The 17,188-nt window shown below is 35.6% G+C and overlaps 1 protein-coding gene across 1 annotated transcript in view; it reads left to right on the plus strand.

The window, feature by feature from the left end:
* Nucleotides 1-1,483: 1,483 nt before the first annotated feature.
* Nucleotides 1,484-17,188, plus strand: part of Slc6a14 (solute carrier family 6 member 14) — a 30,470-nt gene continuing 14,765 nt past the window's right edge. The window contains exons 1-7 of the mRNA XM_036175306.1: nucleotides 1,484-1,778; nucleotides 2,840-3,005; nucleotides 5,500-5,631; nucleotides 8,214-8,375; nucleotides 9,137-9,272; nucleotides 11,396-11,528; nucleotides 13,055-13,195. Of these exons, the coding sequence (XP_036031199.1) occupies nucleotides 1,731-1,778; nucleotides 2,840-3,005; nucleotides 5,500-5,631; nucleotides 8,214-8,375; nucleotides 9,137-9,272; nucleotides 11,396-11,528; nucleotides 13,055-13,195 (918 nt within the window). The 5' untranslated portion in view covers nucleotides 1,484-1,730. The remainder of the gene's footprint in view (nucleotides 1,779-2,839; nucleotides 3,006-5,499; nucleotides 5,632-8,213; nucleotides 8,376-9,136; nucleotides 9,273-11,395; nucleotides 11,529-13,054; nucleotides 13,196-17,188) is intronic.

Below are 17,188 nucleotides of genomic sequence, written 5' to 3' on the forward strand. Positions count from 1 at the left end.
GGCAAGAGATGATATCATACAAATATGTAGTAGGCGTTAGCAAGGTCATGAAATGCCGTGCTTGGTAATGGGACAAATGTTCTTTCCCAATAAATCACAAAGTGTATATTCACTAAAATACATTTTATCATAAATTTTGTGCCTTAGTTGCTCTAATCTCAATAGTGACTGAAAGCTCTCTACTGTGTAATGTTGCCTGTTCTATATACATTGTGTTCCCCACAATTTTCCCATCATCATGATTTTTTTTTCTTCTACTTCCTTAGTTACCTGCTGTTTACACTGGCCCATGGTGGTTTACTTCCCTTCCTATGAGACATTGCTCATTCAGTGAACTGTGACTTGCTTTTTGGCTCTTTTATAAAGCCCCCATACCACCTTTTCCTCTATGGTCAAGATAGGCTAATAACTCCTTTATCTTAGCCTTTAAGTCATACCAGTAGTCTAGAATATTATAAAGGGGACATTTGAATGATCTTTTTCAATTTCTCCATATATACTTATATACATGTGTGATGTAAGTATTTGTGTATATAAGATCCCAACCCAGCCTGTGTGATTGTCACCACCAAGGTCAAGGCACTGATACAGTCTACTCATACCCTCTCTACAGCCCCTTCTACTTTGCTCTCTCCACTTGGACTCCTGAGGGCATATTTCTATTGCAAATGGAAAATTCTTCTCAGCAAGTGTGGAATAAAGGAACATATATGAAAGTTTGGCTCTCTGCTGATTCCTCGGCTTGCCTGAATTTATACAATTGGTAGAACTGCCACCATCTCTGGCATGGACAGCTTGAGTGTAGATTCTTTGAATTTCTGATGAAAAGATGCTGCACTCGTGATCAGAATTACAGTAAGGCTTTCCTCTGTGGTAAGCTAGGCTGTTTCCTTGCAGTTTACTTTCTAGGCCTTACCTTTCTCAGCCTAGTGAAGTCCTTTGTTAGGGTTCAAATTTCCCGTAAACCTGCTCAATAATTTGTTTGTGTTTGGCTTCTTTGAAACACGGCACAAAGCAATCCTTGTAAAAGGCAAAACTGTCCTGAAGGCTGAGAAAGGAGCTCAAGACATAGATTCAAAGTCTCTCTTTTTAGGTAGAGGCAGCTGGGTAACCTTATCTTAACTGGCTACATTTCAAGGTGCCCAATTCAGGGGCTTTCCCCTCTGGGAGCAGTGTTTGCCCCACGTGATGAAGAGCTTTCTAGTGAGGGGCAAAACTTGGGGAAATCAGAGGTCCAGAGCTGTGTGGTCTGTTCACAAAAATCATAGCAAACAAAATGAGCCCCATGGGTTGGGTCTCTCCCAGCTCCAGCGCCAGGGGAGGTCAGCACTTGGCCCCAGGACAGAGACCTGACTGAGAAGACAAGTTAGGAGGAAGCCGGGTATCCAGGAAAGGAGGCACAGCTCAGAGCCAAAAGTTGTTAGTGTTCTTTGCTCTGCTTGCTAGTTCACTCACTCACAGCCCAGCCCTTTAGGGCTGGGGCAGGAATTGCTACATGCAGGATTACCTAGGGGAAAAACCAGAGGCTCACTTTGGTCCCTTCCGGTAATTGAAAGGACTGGGCGACAGGGAAGGGGAGGAGAGAGCTTCCCTCCATAAATGGTCCCACCCCTGGGCAAGGTGGCTCACTTTGGCAGGTAGCAACCGAGGAGTGTGCACCTGCCACCAGCCGAGCTCCGCCAGACTGTGAGAAGAGGCAAGGCGGAGCAAGTCAAGGGAGCGAGTGAACCATGGACAGACTGAAGTGCCCGAGCTTCCTTAAGTGCAGAGAAAAAGAGGTATGGGTCTGTAAGCTTCTGGAGGTGTAGAGGGACAGAGTGAAAAAGACGGGAGTGGGGCGAGTCTCAAGTTTTGCTTTCTGTAGCTGTTCCTTATTTTTCACATTCTTTCTCCTCAACTCTTTTCAAGTATGCCTGCTATGCTCCCACAAAGTCGACATGAAAAACAACTTTTGTGCTGGTAGTTAGGATACTTAGGAGCACCTCACCCTGTACCTTTGGAACTATATAGAATGCTGTTCTTTGTCTTTCTCTACACTGTGCTCATATGCTGCAGGGAAATGCAAAAATGGACTGTCCTTATCTGACCCTAGGATCCTGCATTCCATACTCAAGCAGCTAACAGGTTGGAAGAGAATCCCTCCCTAAGTAGAGGGAGGGAGGGAGGGAGGGAGGGAGAGAGAGAGAGAGAGAGAGAGAGAGAGAGAGAGAGAGAGAGAGAGAGAGTTGTTCCACCTGATGGGACAGGAAAATTTGTCTCTTTATACTATTCCATGATTTTAAGAAAACACTGATTATGTATATGCTCTATGACACAGAGAGAAGCTAACATCACATAAAAAGTGTATGGAATGATTTTTATTTAATTACAAGCTATGTTTCATGCCTCTCAATGACCTGCTATAATATCAGGAATATTGACTCTTCCTAATTTATACTCAAAACTTTTGTATTTGACGCTTGATTTGTCTGCTTTCATTTGCTCTTCATGTTGGGGTGACATTAAACTTAGCATGATGTTAGCTGAAAGGGCAGTAAAATATATACTTACAGATTTCTTTCTTTAATTTGAAGAAGCAAATGCTTAGTAAAAGTAGCTACTAGCAGTAATCTTCTTATTTTTGCATATGGCTATACCACTCTGAGTGTTCTCAATCTGACCTTAGAGGATAAGCAAGGTTGGGCCTGGTCAGTACTTGGATGGGAGAAATCTTGATTTTGAGAAGAATTCCCCATGTGTTTTTCAACCTCCCTTCCTATAACTCTGTGGACTTGGGAAATTATGCTTCTGTGGAATTTGTAACAGGAAGGGATGATGCTGATAATTTTTCCTTCTTTAGAAAGTGACTGCTTCATCGGAGAACTTCCATGTTGGTGAAAATGATGAAAATACGGACCGTGGTAACTGGTCCAAAAAATCAGATTATCTTCTATCTATGGTTGGATATGCAGTGGGATTGGGAAATGTGTGGAGATTCCCATATCTGACCTACACCAATGGTGGAGGTAGGCTTTTCCTTCCCTTCTTTTTCCTCCAGTGGGATGTTGTATAACTTCTTTATATACATATATACATACATACATACACATATGTATGTGTGTATAGAAAATTTTAAATATTTATGTAACACAACATATATATATATATATATATATATATATATATGATAGAGGTATATGATACTTTGAGTTAGTAAAGAGAATGAGAAAGAAGCAAGACATTTACTGATGGACTGTGAGCTACTAGTTCAAGTTTGGAAACTGATTCAGGAATCTCTGACATAAATTTGATAAAAGTGTTTCATGCAGTACTTCTGAGTTGATTTGAGATACCATATAATCTTCAACTAAGACTTTCAAAAATATATTCAGACTCAAGTTGAGGTTTGCTTAAGTTAGAAGTATGAAAAAGGAGGAAAATCTAGATATTTTAAAAGCTCAAGGAAACTGTTTGCTTAGTTAGACATATTCATAACTTAAGTGTGAACAGAAATGGTTATTAATTAATATTTTAAGTTGCACTATTCAGTTACATATATTTCAAATGCTATCTGCCATATAGAATATAAGTAAAATACAATAGAATTTAGTTCAAGGCTATGTGGCTTTATTGTTGCAAAAATGATACTTTTTATAGCTTGTAAGTCATTAAGGTAGGCTCAATTAGAACACAAAATAACTAAGGTGACACACAAAGGGGAAGAAAATGAATTGCGCAATATTCTAGTAATGTGGAAACAGCTTTTCACTTACACCATTTTAACTTACTTGTGCTTACAGGTTCTGTTAGAAGTATAGAGGTGGCATGTGCCTGTATTTCATAATTGGAAACCATTGAAATTTTGCCAGTATAATTATTTTTCTCTTGGCACAATGGGATTGTGTGTGGTGATGTTTCAACCACATTTCTCGTTAACTGAATGTATTAAAACATTCATACCGGCTTTCAGAGACTCAAGAAAGGAGCTCTGTTTATTAAACACCTTAAGTGTGGGTACCTTAAATTCCCTCATCTAAGACTTAGGTTATCTGATAGTGGTTTTGATGTAAGTATTAGCAGGAAAATGAGTCAATAATTATGATATTTTTGGTGTCTATGTCCTAAGGCTCCTTTGAACATCTTACAATTATGTTTACAATAAGATATACCCTGTAACTTGACATCATACATTCACTCAGTAATCACCAAAACTTTCTAGGAAATGAATTAAACTAATTTTAATACAGAATTTTAAAATACAATGCAAATGAAATAATGTTATTTTTCCCATGCTATTGCATCTTTCTCTCCTATTTCCTCTAAAAGTTAATATGACACATTGGTTCTCAAATTTTAAAGATCATAAAATTTAAGTAATAGATAATGAACACCCTCTAATTGCTTTTTAAATTCATGGGTAGCAAGAGAAATAATTGAGGATAATTGTGACAGAATAAATGAAGCGTACATAATCAGAAAACCTGTCTTGATTCATTGAGCTCTATCTTGCTTTTACTAACTGTTGTCAAGACTTCTAGATTGTTTGGCTGAGGCATTTAACATTACGTCTCTGTTTCAGCTTGTAATCTGGTAAATATACTAACGAGCAGTATCACAAATCAAATATGGGTAAAAAAGTAAAAGAAATGGATTAAAAGAATGGGAGGGGGTGGATATTCTTATGTGGGAGTTAAGTTCCTGTGATAATGGAAGTTAACTGAGTAAATCTCCAAAGATCAGTCTTCTAAAAAACACAATTCTTATTAACATTGACTAAAGAGCCTTGTGACTATTAAAAGAATTGTGAACTTAATTGCAGTAATTTACATTCTGAACTGTACTTATCATTTATATCTTCAGTCTTAAAAGTAATCCATGTATTGTTGAGGGGGGAGGAGGGAGGGAGGAAGGGAAGAAGTAAGGAAAGAAGGAACAAAGGTGGTAGGAAGGAAGGAAGGAAGGAAGGAAGGAAGGAAGGAAGGAAGAGAGGGAGAGGAACTAACACTGAAAACGTGTCATCTGCTTGCAGTGTTGCCACTGTTTGATCAGTAAATTAGTCTATTTGATTAGTAATTGCTAGAGGCCCAGTATTTGAACTTGTAACAAAAAGTGATGAGTTGATATTGTGTCCCCCTTTCTTAAGAAGGAAAAGTTCACAAATTAGTAATTTGCCCTATGTAAAATAACTGATAGATGATAGAGCCAGCATTGTAATGCAGATCTATTTGGCTCTATATTCTCTGATCATTCAGCTTCACTGGCAAACTTTCTATAAGCTATTGTCTTTAGTAATAGTAAAAACTTCACTAGATAACATTTCCCATTCCCGTTTGATTAATGGGAAACCCACAGTTAAGGCAATTAAGTACTTTCTCACAAAAAGTAATAAATCTTGGACCTCAAGCCAAATCCCTTCAATTACACCGTATTAGGACACTTTAAAATATTATACTCCTTGTCAAAGTGCCCCCAAGACTAGACTTTCAAATATAATAGTATATTTACCTCTTTGCTTTTTAGGTGCTTTTTTGATACCCTATGCAATTATGCTAGCATTGGCTGGTTTACCTTTGTTCTTCCTGGAGTGTTCACTGGGACAGTTTGCCAGCTTAGGTCCGGTTTCAGTTTGGAGGATTCTGCCATTGTTTCAAGGTTGGTATTTAAGACTTTTCATCATCATGACTGTTTTTCACTTTGTGGAAGAAAAGAGAAGTTAAAGTTCTGGCTCATTTAACCTCAGAGAAGTATAGCAGAGATGCTCACAGAGGCAGAAGTGGACCTGAAGGAAGAAGCCATATTGGTAAAAAAAAAAAAAAAAAGATACAGTTTTAGTTAAGAAAAATAAATGTGCTGGGTATGGTGGTGTATACCTTTAAACACAGTACTCAGGAGACAGATGCAGGCAGATCTTGGAGTTCAAGGACAGCCTGGCATATAGAGTGAGTTCCAGGACAGCCAGGGCTACACAGGAAATCTCTGTCTGAGAAAAAGAAACAAATTTAAGAAAGCTACAATCTATAGATCTATAAATTGGAGAAATGAAAAAAATAAGAACTACAGCATGGTTTATATAGTTGATGACAGACAATATATTATAACCTCATAAATACAGACAGTAGTCATTAAATATTCATACCAACAAAATGATAGTCACCTGGAGTAATATGCTTCCTAATCAGAACATTAATTCATTCCACAATATATATACAATTCAAGCATCACACAGTACAAGAAAAATACAGTTTTATCTTTCAACTAAAATACAAAAAATGACATGCTAGGGCATTGATGGCATTATATATAGTTCAGACACATATACATATTCCCATGTATGCATGCATGTAGCACATGAAAGTCAAGGCCATGTATCTTCTTTAATTACTTTGAAATGGTTTCTCATTGACCCTGAAGCTCATTGTTTTTCTAGACCGAATGGACAACAAGCACTGGAGAGACCCTGTCTCTGCTTCTTCAGTGCTGGGATTTTAGGTGCATTCTATTACAGCAGGTTTTTCTTTTTAAACACAGGTGCTAATTTCAGGTATTTATTCCTCCATAGATATGACAAATACTTTACCCACCAAGACACCTTCCCAGCCTTCAAATGTTAACTTTTCTTCTTACCTGGATGCACATACAGGAAGGGTTAGGAAAGGACACTAAAAAGATGATTGACAATTTTCACCTTTTATTTTGTCACATAGTCCTATTGTGCATTAGCTTCAAGGCAACAGCTTTAAAAAATGTACTATTTTTATTTTAATTTATGTGTATGTGCACATGAGTATATGCCACATGTATGTGAGCTCCTGTAGAGGCCAGAAAAGGGCATTGGATTCCCTGGAAGTTGGACTTACAGGAAGTTGTGGGCCACCCAATATGGGGTCTGAACTCTTTTCTTCTGGTCCTCTGAATGAGCAGCACATATTCCTAACCACAGAGCCAGCCCCCAAGGCTCTGTCATTTAAGATACTTCTTGTACATATCGGTTTTGCTGTCTTTGCATATCTTTTATAAAGCCTCACTGAGGAAAGCTGGAGGATGGGCCACTATTTTCTCTTGGATACTTCTGATAGGAAAACATTCCAGATGAAAAATGCCTTTATTATTGTTAAACATTGAACTTCCTTTATCTCTGAAGACTAAATATCATTTTAGCATTCACTAGTCACTGCAAACTATTTACAAAATCCTCAGTGCAGCAGTGAGAATATATAATAATGAGGTGAATAGAACGCTTTGCTGGAAGATTGGAGAGCTGATTCAAATGTTAGTCTTAAGAATAATCAGTATGATAAGCTCCATTGTGAACTTACTGAGTTATAGAAGTTTTGGAAGTTTAAATGCAGATTGTTTCTGAATTTGTACATTTTTCCACACTTTCTTGTAGAAATAATGGATTGTAGCTAAAGTTTTCCTGGTTCTGTTCAGCTCCTGTGGCCCTGTGGCTGGACCCACATAAAAACACAGAGACTATCTGTTCTTATATCTTAAATTAACCTATTTCTATTAATCTATAAATTTCATGGTACTTTTACATCTCTTTTCCTCTGTGTCTGGCTGGTAACTCCTGACTCAGCCTTCCTTTTCCCAGCATTCTCTTCTCTTCTTGTCCTGCCTATATACTTCCTGCCTGAATACTGGCCAATCAGCATTTTATTTATCAACCAATCAGAGCAACATGTTCACAGCATACAGAACATATACTATTTAACCATTGTTTTATACATAAAGATGTGAACTTTGGTAGATGAGTCCATAGGGTATAAGCATTGGAACTCTTAATAACTGCATTTCCTGCTATGAGACGGGGATGTGAAGACTTAGTAAGGAAGAATAATTGATATAGGACTTTTGTGAATTTTGTGGCTAAATATAAGTATTCCTCCCTTAGCTGTAGTAAGTTTTTCTCGCCAACTGAAAAACATTTTCCCAAAACCAGTCATCAGAATTGTTTCACATTTGAAAGAGGAAGCTGGAGAGATTACTCAGCATTTCAGAGTCTCCTGTAACTCCAGCTCCAGGGCATCCAATGCCAAATATAGTTAAGATAATAAAGATAAATTCTTTTAAATTTTGAAAGAAATGTATTGAGAGGGCACACTTTTTCTGAATTACAACATAGAATTATGTGAAAGAGTCTTCTCATTTATTAAGCTCTTGTAGAAACTGAACTCAGCTCTTTTCATAGATCAGCAAAATAAATCTCACTTTGTCGTGGTTTTGTTTTTCAGGTGTGGGAATCACAATGGTCCTGATATCCATTTTTGTGACAATCTACTATAATGTCATTATTGCCTACAGTCTGTACTACTTGTTTGCTTCTTTTCAAAGTGTACTACCATGGGCTAATTGTTCTTCTTGGGCAGATGATAACTGTAGCAGATCACCAATAGGTAAATTCCATTGGCTTAACTTTTAAAATACTACTAAATGTATAATTCTGTTATATTCTTTAAATAAGCTCAAATGATTAAATAATTTTCTAACCACTTTAAGTGTATTTTTGTGAAAGGCAAAACCACACCCAGAAGTAATTCTTAGAAGACTGTGTTCTAAGCAGGAGATAGTAAGAAATAAGATAGTGTTTTTTTAAGTGCTATCTTTTACAGCATTAAATAGTGAATATAAAGACTGGGTGCTGCCAAGGTGAATATGAGATACTTAGCATTAATAATGGAGGATATTGTAATTGGGATTATCCATACCCATCAGATGGAGCTTTAATGCTTTAGAAGGGTATAAAGGGGTTAGCATATCTATATAGGTTAGCTAAGTCTCCCTACTGAAATTTCTGTTAAGTTTTAAGTCTTAACTGCGATAACTCTTATTCTATAGCAGTTATTACTATAATATGACCACAGTTTAAATGGATAGTTAGTATTATGTACTTTACCAATTGGTGGTAGAGAAGATTTGATGCATTGAATGTAACATGCTCTATTCTATTTGTAATTTATTTATTCTACCTTTACTAAGTAGCAACTTAATTAAGAACTTAAACTTAAATTTTCCATTAAAATCCCTTTATCTCTTCACAAAAGTAAGTATGTATGTATGTATGTATGTATGTATGTATCTATCTATCTATCTATCTATCTATCTATCTGTATATGTGTATATCTGTTTATTTATCTATGTATCTATCATTTTTTAGTAACTGGCTGTAATGTGAGTACAGGGGCAGGAGAGATGTTTATGAACATGAGCTGGGTAAATATCAACAACTTGACCTGCTTGAATGGTAGTGAAGTTTTTCGGCCAGGACAACTTCCCAGTGAACAGTATTGGGAGTAAGTATTGACTGACTTCTTAAACAGGTGTTACTGAAAAGCTTTATGAACTACAATGAAATATTGGTCAGCTTTTTTATTATTCATTTTATTTTATAATTTTAATATGGTATATATTGTGAGTTGAGCATATTTCTCTTTACCTATATACCTTCCCTCTTTTTAACTCCCATAAATAGAAGAAAGGAGAACCATGACAGATAAATACTTCAATTGGTTCAAGTGTTTACCTATCATAGGTGAGTTGAAGTACCTGAAAATTTAGCTCATTGTTGACAACATATCTTTTACAAGTTAGTTGTTCAGTGCATATAGCACTTAAGTAATGGTTTATTCATAATTACTAGTTAAAAGTTAAAGTTGGAGAATTATAGAGCTTGTGAGACTGCTCAGCACATGAAAGTGCCTGTTGCTAAGCCTGATGATCCGAACTTGATTCTTGGAGCACACATGGTAGAAGGAAAAAACTGACTCCTAAAAGTGTCCTCTGACTACCACCCACGTGCAGTGGAATATGCATACACACAAAAATTAATATAATAAGAACATTCTAATGATAAGCAATTAGGGTCTGGAGAGATGACTCAGCAGTTAAGAGCATTCATTATTCTTGCAAAGGACCAGATTTTGGTTCTCAGTACCTACATGGTGGTTCATAACTGTCTGTGACTTCAATTCCAGGGGATCCAATGCCCTCTTTTAGCCTCTATGAGCACCAGGCATGCATATGCTCATATACACATATGCAGGCAAAACACACATACACATAACATAAAATGAATGTGTTATAAAAATATCAACCACCATTTCCATACTCAATGTTCAGGGAACATTTCAGAAGAAAGGTCAAAGGACTATAAAAAGCAAGAGGATCAGGTAGTTTGCTATGAGATTATGTCTCCTAATAAAGTTAGAAACTGCACATATAAAACCTCAATGAAATTATTGCCAGAACATGAGCTGAACAAGGATGACACCAATGGACATTTCCAAGTAGATGGGGAAGCCCACATGTCCTCTACCCTATACAAAAAACAATAGGTATCTGAGTAAATTTAGGAAAAGAAATATATATGGAAGAATGGTATTCTAGTGAGGTGTGTGTATTATATTTTCTTTATCCATTCATCCATTTGATGGCCACTTAAGTTGTTTATTTGTATTGACTTTTATGAATAGTACTATAATTAAACTTGGCAGTGTAGTTCTCTCTTGGACATCCTGATATCATTTCTATTGAATATACACTAAATAGTGGGACTGCTAAATGATATGATGGATATATTTTTAATTTGGGGATCAATAAGTTTTTCTCTAGCATGGTGCTTTAACATTTTCAGTCTTTAAATTTTTCCAAATGTTATGCTAAAAATTGGGGTTCTGAATTTTTAAGTTTATTTTGTATTATTTTAGTGTGTGTGTGTGTGTGTGTGTGTGTGTGTGTGTGTGTGTGTGTGTGTCTGTGTGCCCCTGAAAAGGCCAGAGGAATCAAATCTTCCTAGAGACAGACTTATAAGTGGTTGTGAGCTACCTAATGTGAGTGCTGGGAACCCACTTCAGGTCCACTGGAAGAGTAGATAGTATTCTGAAGTTTGAATTATCTCTCTAGCTTCACTCTAGCTTCAGAACCTGGATTATAGATCCACAGAAGTTACTCTGGGAAATCATGGAATTTTACAGAAACTCTTGGAATATATGAAGAGTCAGGCCATTTCAGTTTGATTTTATGTACAAGTTTTTAATAAGTAAATACATAATGCAATGTTAAATGTCTTAATCATGAATTAATTTTGAGAAAATCCCATATTGAGTCACGTGAAGCTACCAGATAAAAGTTTAATTTCTTTACATAAAGGATATTAAAATGTTGGGAAAAACACAAATAAAGCTTTATTTAAGATGCTTGCAGTTTGGACTGCCTTTGGGTAACCTTGAATTACAAAGCCTGCCTTTTGAGGGAATAATATTTGTCCCTTCACACAACATTATCTATCAATAAGAGGCTTAGAAGACTAAGCTACAATACTGGTTTCCCTTTGGATGAAACATAGTACAAAGCCCATTGACGTTTTTTTAACAAAGACAATTGATTCTGTGCTTATAAAAGGTCTTATGTATTTCAGTAAACTGACACTTCAGCGGTCAAGTGGAATGGATGAAACTGGAGTAATTGTGTGGTATTTAGCACTTTGTCTCCTTCTAGCTTGGCTCATAGTTGGAGCAGCACTGTTTAAAGGAATCAAGTCATCTGGTAAGGTAGGTTGGAGTCACATTAGTGATGCGATTGCTCTCCAACTTGATTGTAGCTTCATCAAATATAAAATTATTAATAGAGTTTTGTATAATAGGAACATTCAAACACTTTAAAGCCTTTCTACATAAGACATTCTAGTTTTACACATATACATAGAGTGTTATTGTTAAAAACAAAGCAAAAATGAATACAATCTTTGTGTAATTGCTTAAAACTCAGACTCTACTAGCTGATACAGCATTCTGGGGCTTGAGAGTGTCTTTTGAAATGTTCTGTCCCACAATAAGCAGCTTGAATGACATGATGGTCATTGTAGAATGTTTTCTGGCATATTAGATATCATTTGAAAACACAAAGAAAAATAATATGCAACCATTCCTTTGAATTAATCTTTCCCAATGGAGTAAGACTCTTCTCTGTCATTGAAGGGGCCTCTTCTGCAAAAACATCCTCCTTTTCCCCTGCATCTTTTAAAAAAAATTCAGAGAGCCTAGTTACAACTTAAAAGAAGAACAGAAACATTTTCCTGTTAAGAACTGCACACTACCCAGCAAAGTGTATTTTTATATGTTTTTAACTGACCAGAGTGAGGCTACATAAAAGTTCAAGGGCAGTAATAATTGCACACACTTGTTGTCTTCCTAGTACAATATACAGTATGTTGAATTAATGTGAATGCAATGACACATGTGATTTCTTTGAAAAAAATACTGCAAATATTTCAAATCCAGTGGAAACTTTCCTATGTACTCCATTTACACAATTTCTAGACCCTTGGTTCCTTTATGATGCAGTAAGTTTTCTTGCAACAAGTCCATGAAAGGCAATTTAATCAGGCAATAGGAATTTATTGGTATCTTGGGTGACTTATTTAAATCATCTCCTTGGGCATATTATCAAACATAGGATATCTATGGATCAAAGAAATTACATGTATTGTAGCCAGCCTCAAGGGCAATCTATACATATGAAACCCTAAGACAGGACTTGTGTGTCTATTTGTATCTTCTCAACCTCTTCTAAGGGTAGCTTTAAGTAAAGTATTCAGTGTGATCTCTATTCACTTTAGTGAATTTTTCATGAGCTCTGGACATGTCCTAGAAGATATTTACCTTGTCCTTAGGAACTGAGTATACTCATATTGCCAGTTTTACGTTTCTCATCCCAGTACATATGCTGACTGAAAGGAGACATTCAGTCCCTCTGACATTTGTAAGGATACATGTAGGACAGCATTCCATCTAGATCCCAAGTAATCACTGTTGATAATTGTTTGTTCACAGCACAAACCTTAGAAATACTGCTCCCTGCATCAAAGCATTTTTAAACATGGATCCATTTTTGGAGTGGTGACAACAGAGAAAGGAAATTATGCTAAGAGTTGGTATTGATATCATTGAACTTACTTAACTTTTGAAACCTGGAGTAAATTATTTGTCGAACTACAACTGACTACTGATTTTGCTCATAAAAAATTATATACCATGATTTTAAAGTGTCATTAACTTTCAGTTGCTCTATTTGGTAGGTGGTATATTTTACAGCTCTCTTCCCATATGTGGTCCTTCTCATTCTGTTAATACGAGGTGCAACTTTGGAAGGTGCATCAAAAGGCATTTCATATTACATTGGAGTACAGTCAAATTTTACAAAACTCAAGGAAGCTGAGGTAAGACTTAATTTGGATTTAAAATTGCCTGAGAAGTTAAATCTTAAAACCAAAAATAAGAGGTTTGGTTACATATAGACACACAGACACACACACACACACACACACACAGACTCTACACTATAGTATTTTCTTAAAGCATGTGTAGTCAAACAATTATTTCTATCCACTAGCACATCTGATCAAGGTATGTAAAAACACTAATACTCTCATTGGAAGTAAGATCAATTTTAGTAATATTTTTACAACTCACTGTATTATTGTAACTTATTCTATTTGACCACAGGTTTTAGGGATTTACTATTAAGAATAAAAGAATATTTCATACCTTAAGACCTACAAATTAAAAGCTAGGATTATTGGACAATCTTTTAGTAGCTTTAAAGAATACTAGAGAAAGTCTGATGGTCTAATACACATTTGGTTACCTTGTAAAGTTAATATGTCAAAGGTAAGATCAAATTTTGCTCAGTGGATTATAGAATTTGAATAGAAGCTTGACATGGATTAAGTATTCCAGAAATAAAACTATCATTTCTACGACAAATAGAAACACATGTATTGAATATAAATTATTTATTTTGTGTGTTGGGGAGATGAACATGACAAGGTACACACAGGACATGCTGTACAGATGGAAGTGAGAAGGCAGTTTTGAGGAATCAGGACTCTCCTTCCATTATGTTAGTTTCAGGGAACTTGGGTCATCAGGCTTAGCAGCAAGTATTGTTATTCAGAGTCATGTCTCTGGCCCTGAACAGCTCTCTTTTAAATGTACTCTATTTCCAGATAATGGCTGTGTATCATGGGCACGTAAAATGTTTTACAATTTTAACTGTGCAGAGCATTAACAATAAGCTTATACAGTTACCACGCTTCTGTTAATATAGCCCAAGGAGGCTTACATGTTTTTAGTAGTTACATCAAATTCTTCACATATATTAAGCTTACTTACTTAAATTAAATGAATAATTAAAGTTGATGAGGAAAAAACCTGTGCTAATATTACTTGCCACATTAGTAGTGCTATCCAAAACAGATAGTTTTAGGTTCCTATTTTCTTTTAAATAAAAAACATACTGACTCCCAGCCATTGATATTTTCTTTTTCTTTCTTTCTTTTCTTTAATTCTTTTTTTTTTTTGAGACAGTGTTTCTCTATGTAGCTTTGCATCTTTCCTGGAATTTGCATTGGAGACCAGGCTGCCCTCAAACTCACAGAGATCTGCCTGGCTCTGCCTCCTGTGTGCTGGGATTAAAGGCATGTGCCATCACCACCCAGCTGACATTTTCTTTTTAAATACTTAAAAATCAGATATTTATTTAATTGTAGAATTTTTCTGGTAGCCAATGTCAACTTGATCAATTTTAGTCATGGAAATCTATGATTTAACTTTTGAAAAATTGAAAGTAAATTTCTGATCTTTGGTTTCTTTTGCTGTGCTCAATAATTTTCACTCAGTGATTAAACATACCAGTACTAATTATTTTAGAACTATGACACTTTATTATTATAGTCTTGAATATTAATGACTTTGGTATGTCCACAGGACATCTTAATGCATTTCTTAATTAGTCTTAGTTCTTACTCTTTTTTACCTTGTTTACTAATCCATTCCCAAATAGGTGATCATTTTCCATTAGGTTATAAAATAGGATAAAATAAGTTAATATACTGTGGAAATAGATAACTCATGTAAATGTGAGCTGATGTACAATTATTTTAATGATCGATGGTACATCACTGTATAGTTACTTCATTTTCCCTAAGAAGTACACACCCTCCATTTTCCTGAAACTGCATAACTCTGGTCACAGAAGAAAAGCCCCTTTGATACCTTTAAGTGGCTTTTTATAAGTCTCAGACACTTATGCTTTATACTCCTTTGAAGCTATCTTAACGTTTTCATGTGATGTGCATTTTATATTGTCTCTGTTTCTGTGTCTGTATTATTAAAAAAGAATCAGACCTGCACTTAAAGCTCCTTGTGAAACATGCAATTTAGTCCTCTTACTCATCCACTCCCCGTAGCAAATGACCACATTCCATGTGTTTTGGGTTTGCTGGTGATGACAATAGTTTTCCTCAGATTAGCATTCTTTCTCAACATTGATCTGACTCATCCACCTCAGCTCCTATTAAATCACATATGCATGCATAACATATCAAGTACAGTGGTTCAGAGACCAACATAAACAAGAGAGTCATCTCCTAAGATAGATATTTTATTTCTAACCTGATTTTATAATATCTAAATGAAATTATCTTGGTCTATGTGTGACTCTCTGTATGTATCTATCTATGTGTTTACCCACCTATCTATCTCCCTTCATACAAACTTACTATAATCTATCATAAAAAGTGTATTCTAAAGATCTGGTATATTTTACTCATTAGAAAACTTACTTCTATTGAAATATATTCAAATGAAAATTATTGTTTTTAACATGTATACAATAAACCAAAATCACTATATGTGGTTTGTCATAATAACAATTATAACTACCATTGGTCATCTTTTAATTATTATTGTCATTGCTTGTACGTACCAATAAGTTAAAGAAGGATGAACGGTTTAGATGTAAATTTATTCTTTTTAATTCTCGAACCAAAATTGTTATTCGCATACAGTCATGCTAGTCAATCTGCTTTCCACTGACTAGTGTGATGTTACCAGGACTGAAAAGACACTTTTGGTCAAATGTAAATCAACCCTGTTATTTGAAATGTACACCAGTCAATTTTTCTCTTTTGGGTGATATTATATTCAAAGAATTCCAGTCTTAAAAAAGATGAACCTGAATAAATCTCTGACTTAACTGTTGCCCTTTAACAATGTGGAAGGAGGAGTAAATTGTAATGTCAGTAATGATAAAGGAGTGTAATTAGAAAAATAGCACAAAGCCAGGCTGAGCTTTCTAGTAACATCCTTGCTAAGAATTAATGTGGTTTTAATGTCACATTGGTATACAGAATCAATAGAATTCCAATCAAATTCCCAACACAGATAAGTGTGGAGAAATTCTCATTTCAGACACAAGACAGTATTCCAAAAAGCACTAAAATACTGTAGTAATTAAAAACATGAGGTTTTAGCATAGGAACAGATATACAGATAGGTGGTACAGAATAGTAATCTTAAAAACATATTTATAAGGAACAGAGCTTGGTATGCATCTGAGGTAACAAATCATTTCAATCTGGAAAGGATGGATGATCCAAAAGATGTCATTTATAATGTCAGTTATCCTTAAACAATTGAAAATAATGTGAAGTGGAAATATGTGTAGCATAAATTTATTGGTGAAATTATTAAGGGCACTCCTCTTAGTTAAAAGGGAGGTTTATTTTGTGGGGTAACTTACAAGTGAAGAGATATGTAACAGGGTCTGGGAAAGGTATAGCGCAGCCCAGAGGTGTTCTCTGGGTAACTCTGCTCAATCTACCTCCAGCGTCCAGGGTACAAGAACCAAGAGAGCTGGTGCATCTGGATCTTGGATCTTCAGGGTCCTCTCTCTGCCCTTGCCTTGTAGGCATGACAGTTACCAAAGCCTCAATGGGGGTTGGAACTTCCAGATCAAAGCTGGAATGGCTACCCACTACATAAATTATGTGTAGCATGTGTGTAATTAATACATGTAACATAAATTGCAGGGGAATTGAAATTTTGATATTCTAAGCAAAACTATTTCATTTAGAGGATACAGAATAGCATTCTTATTATCTTAAGCTAAGCTTTGTTTTCAGACAACACAGATGAATAAACACACAGCTAACAAAGCTGAATAATTAAACAGAAATAAAAAATACTTTGCCTCATCCAAGGACACAAACTAAAGAGGACAAAAAATATGCCAGAGATTGGGAGGGAGTAAAGCCCTCAAGATATACAACACAGAAAATATTAGAATTCATTTTCAAAAATGAATTCCTGGGTGTCGTGTGGTATGCATAATTTAAATTTTACCATGTACTTTTAGAGGCAGAAGCAGA

The sequence above is a fragment of the Onychomys torridus genome, chromosome X (genome assembly GCF_903995425.1).
Source record: "Onychomys torridus chromosome X, mOncTor1.1, whole genome shotgun sequence".
NCBI lineage: Eukaryota > Metazoa > Chordata > Mammalia > Rodentia > Cricetidae > Onychomys > Onychomys torridus.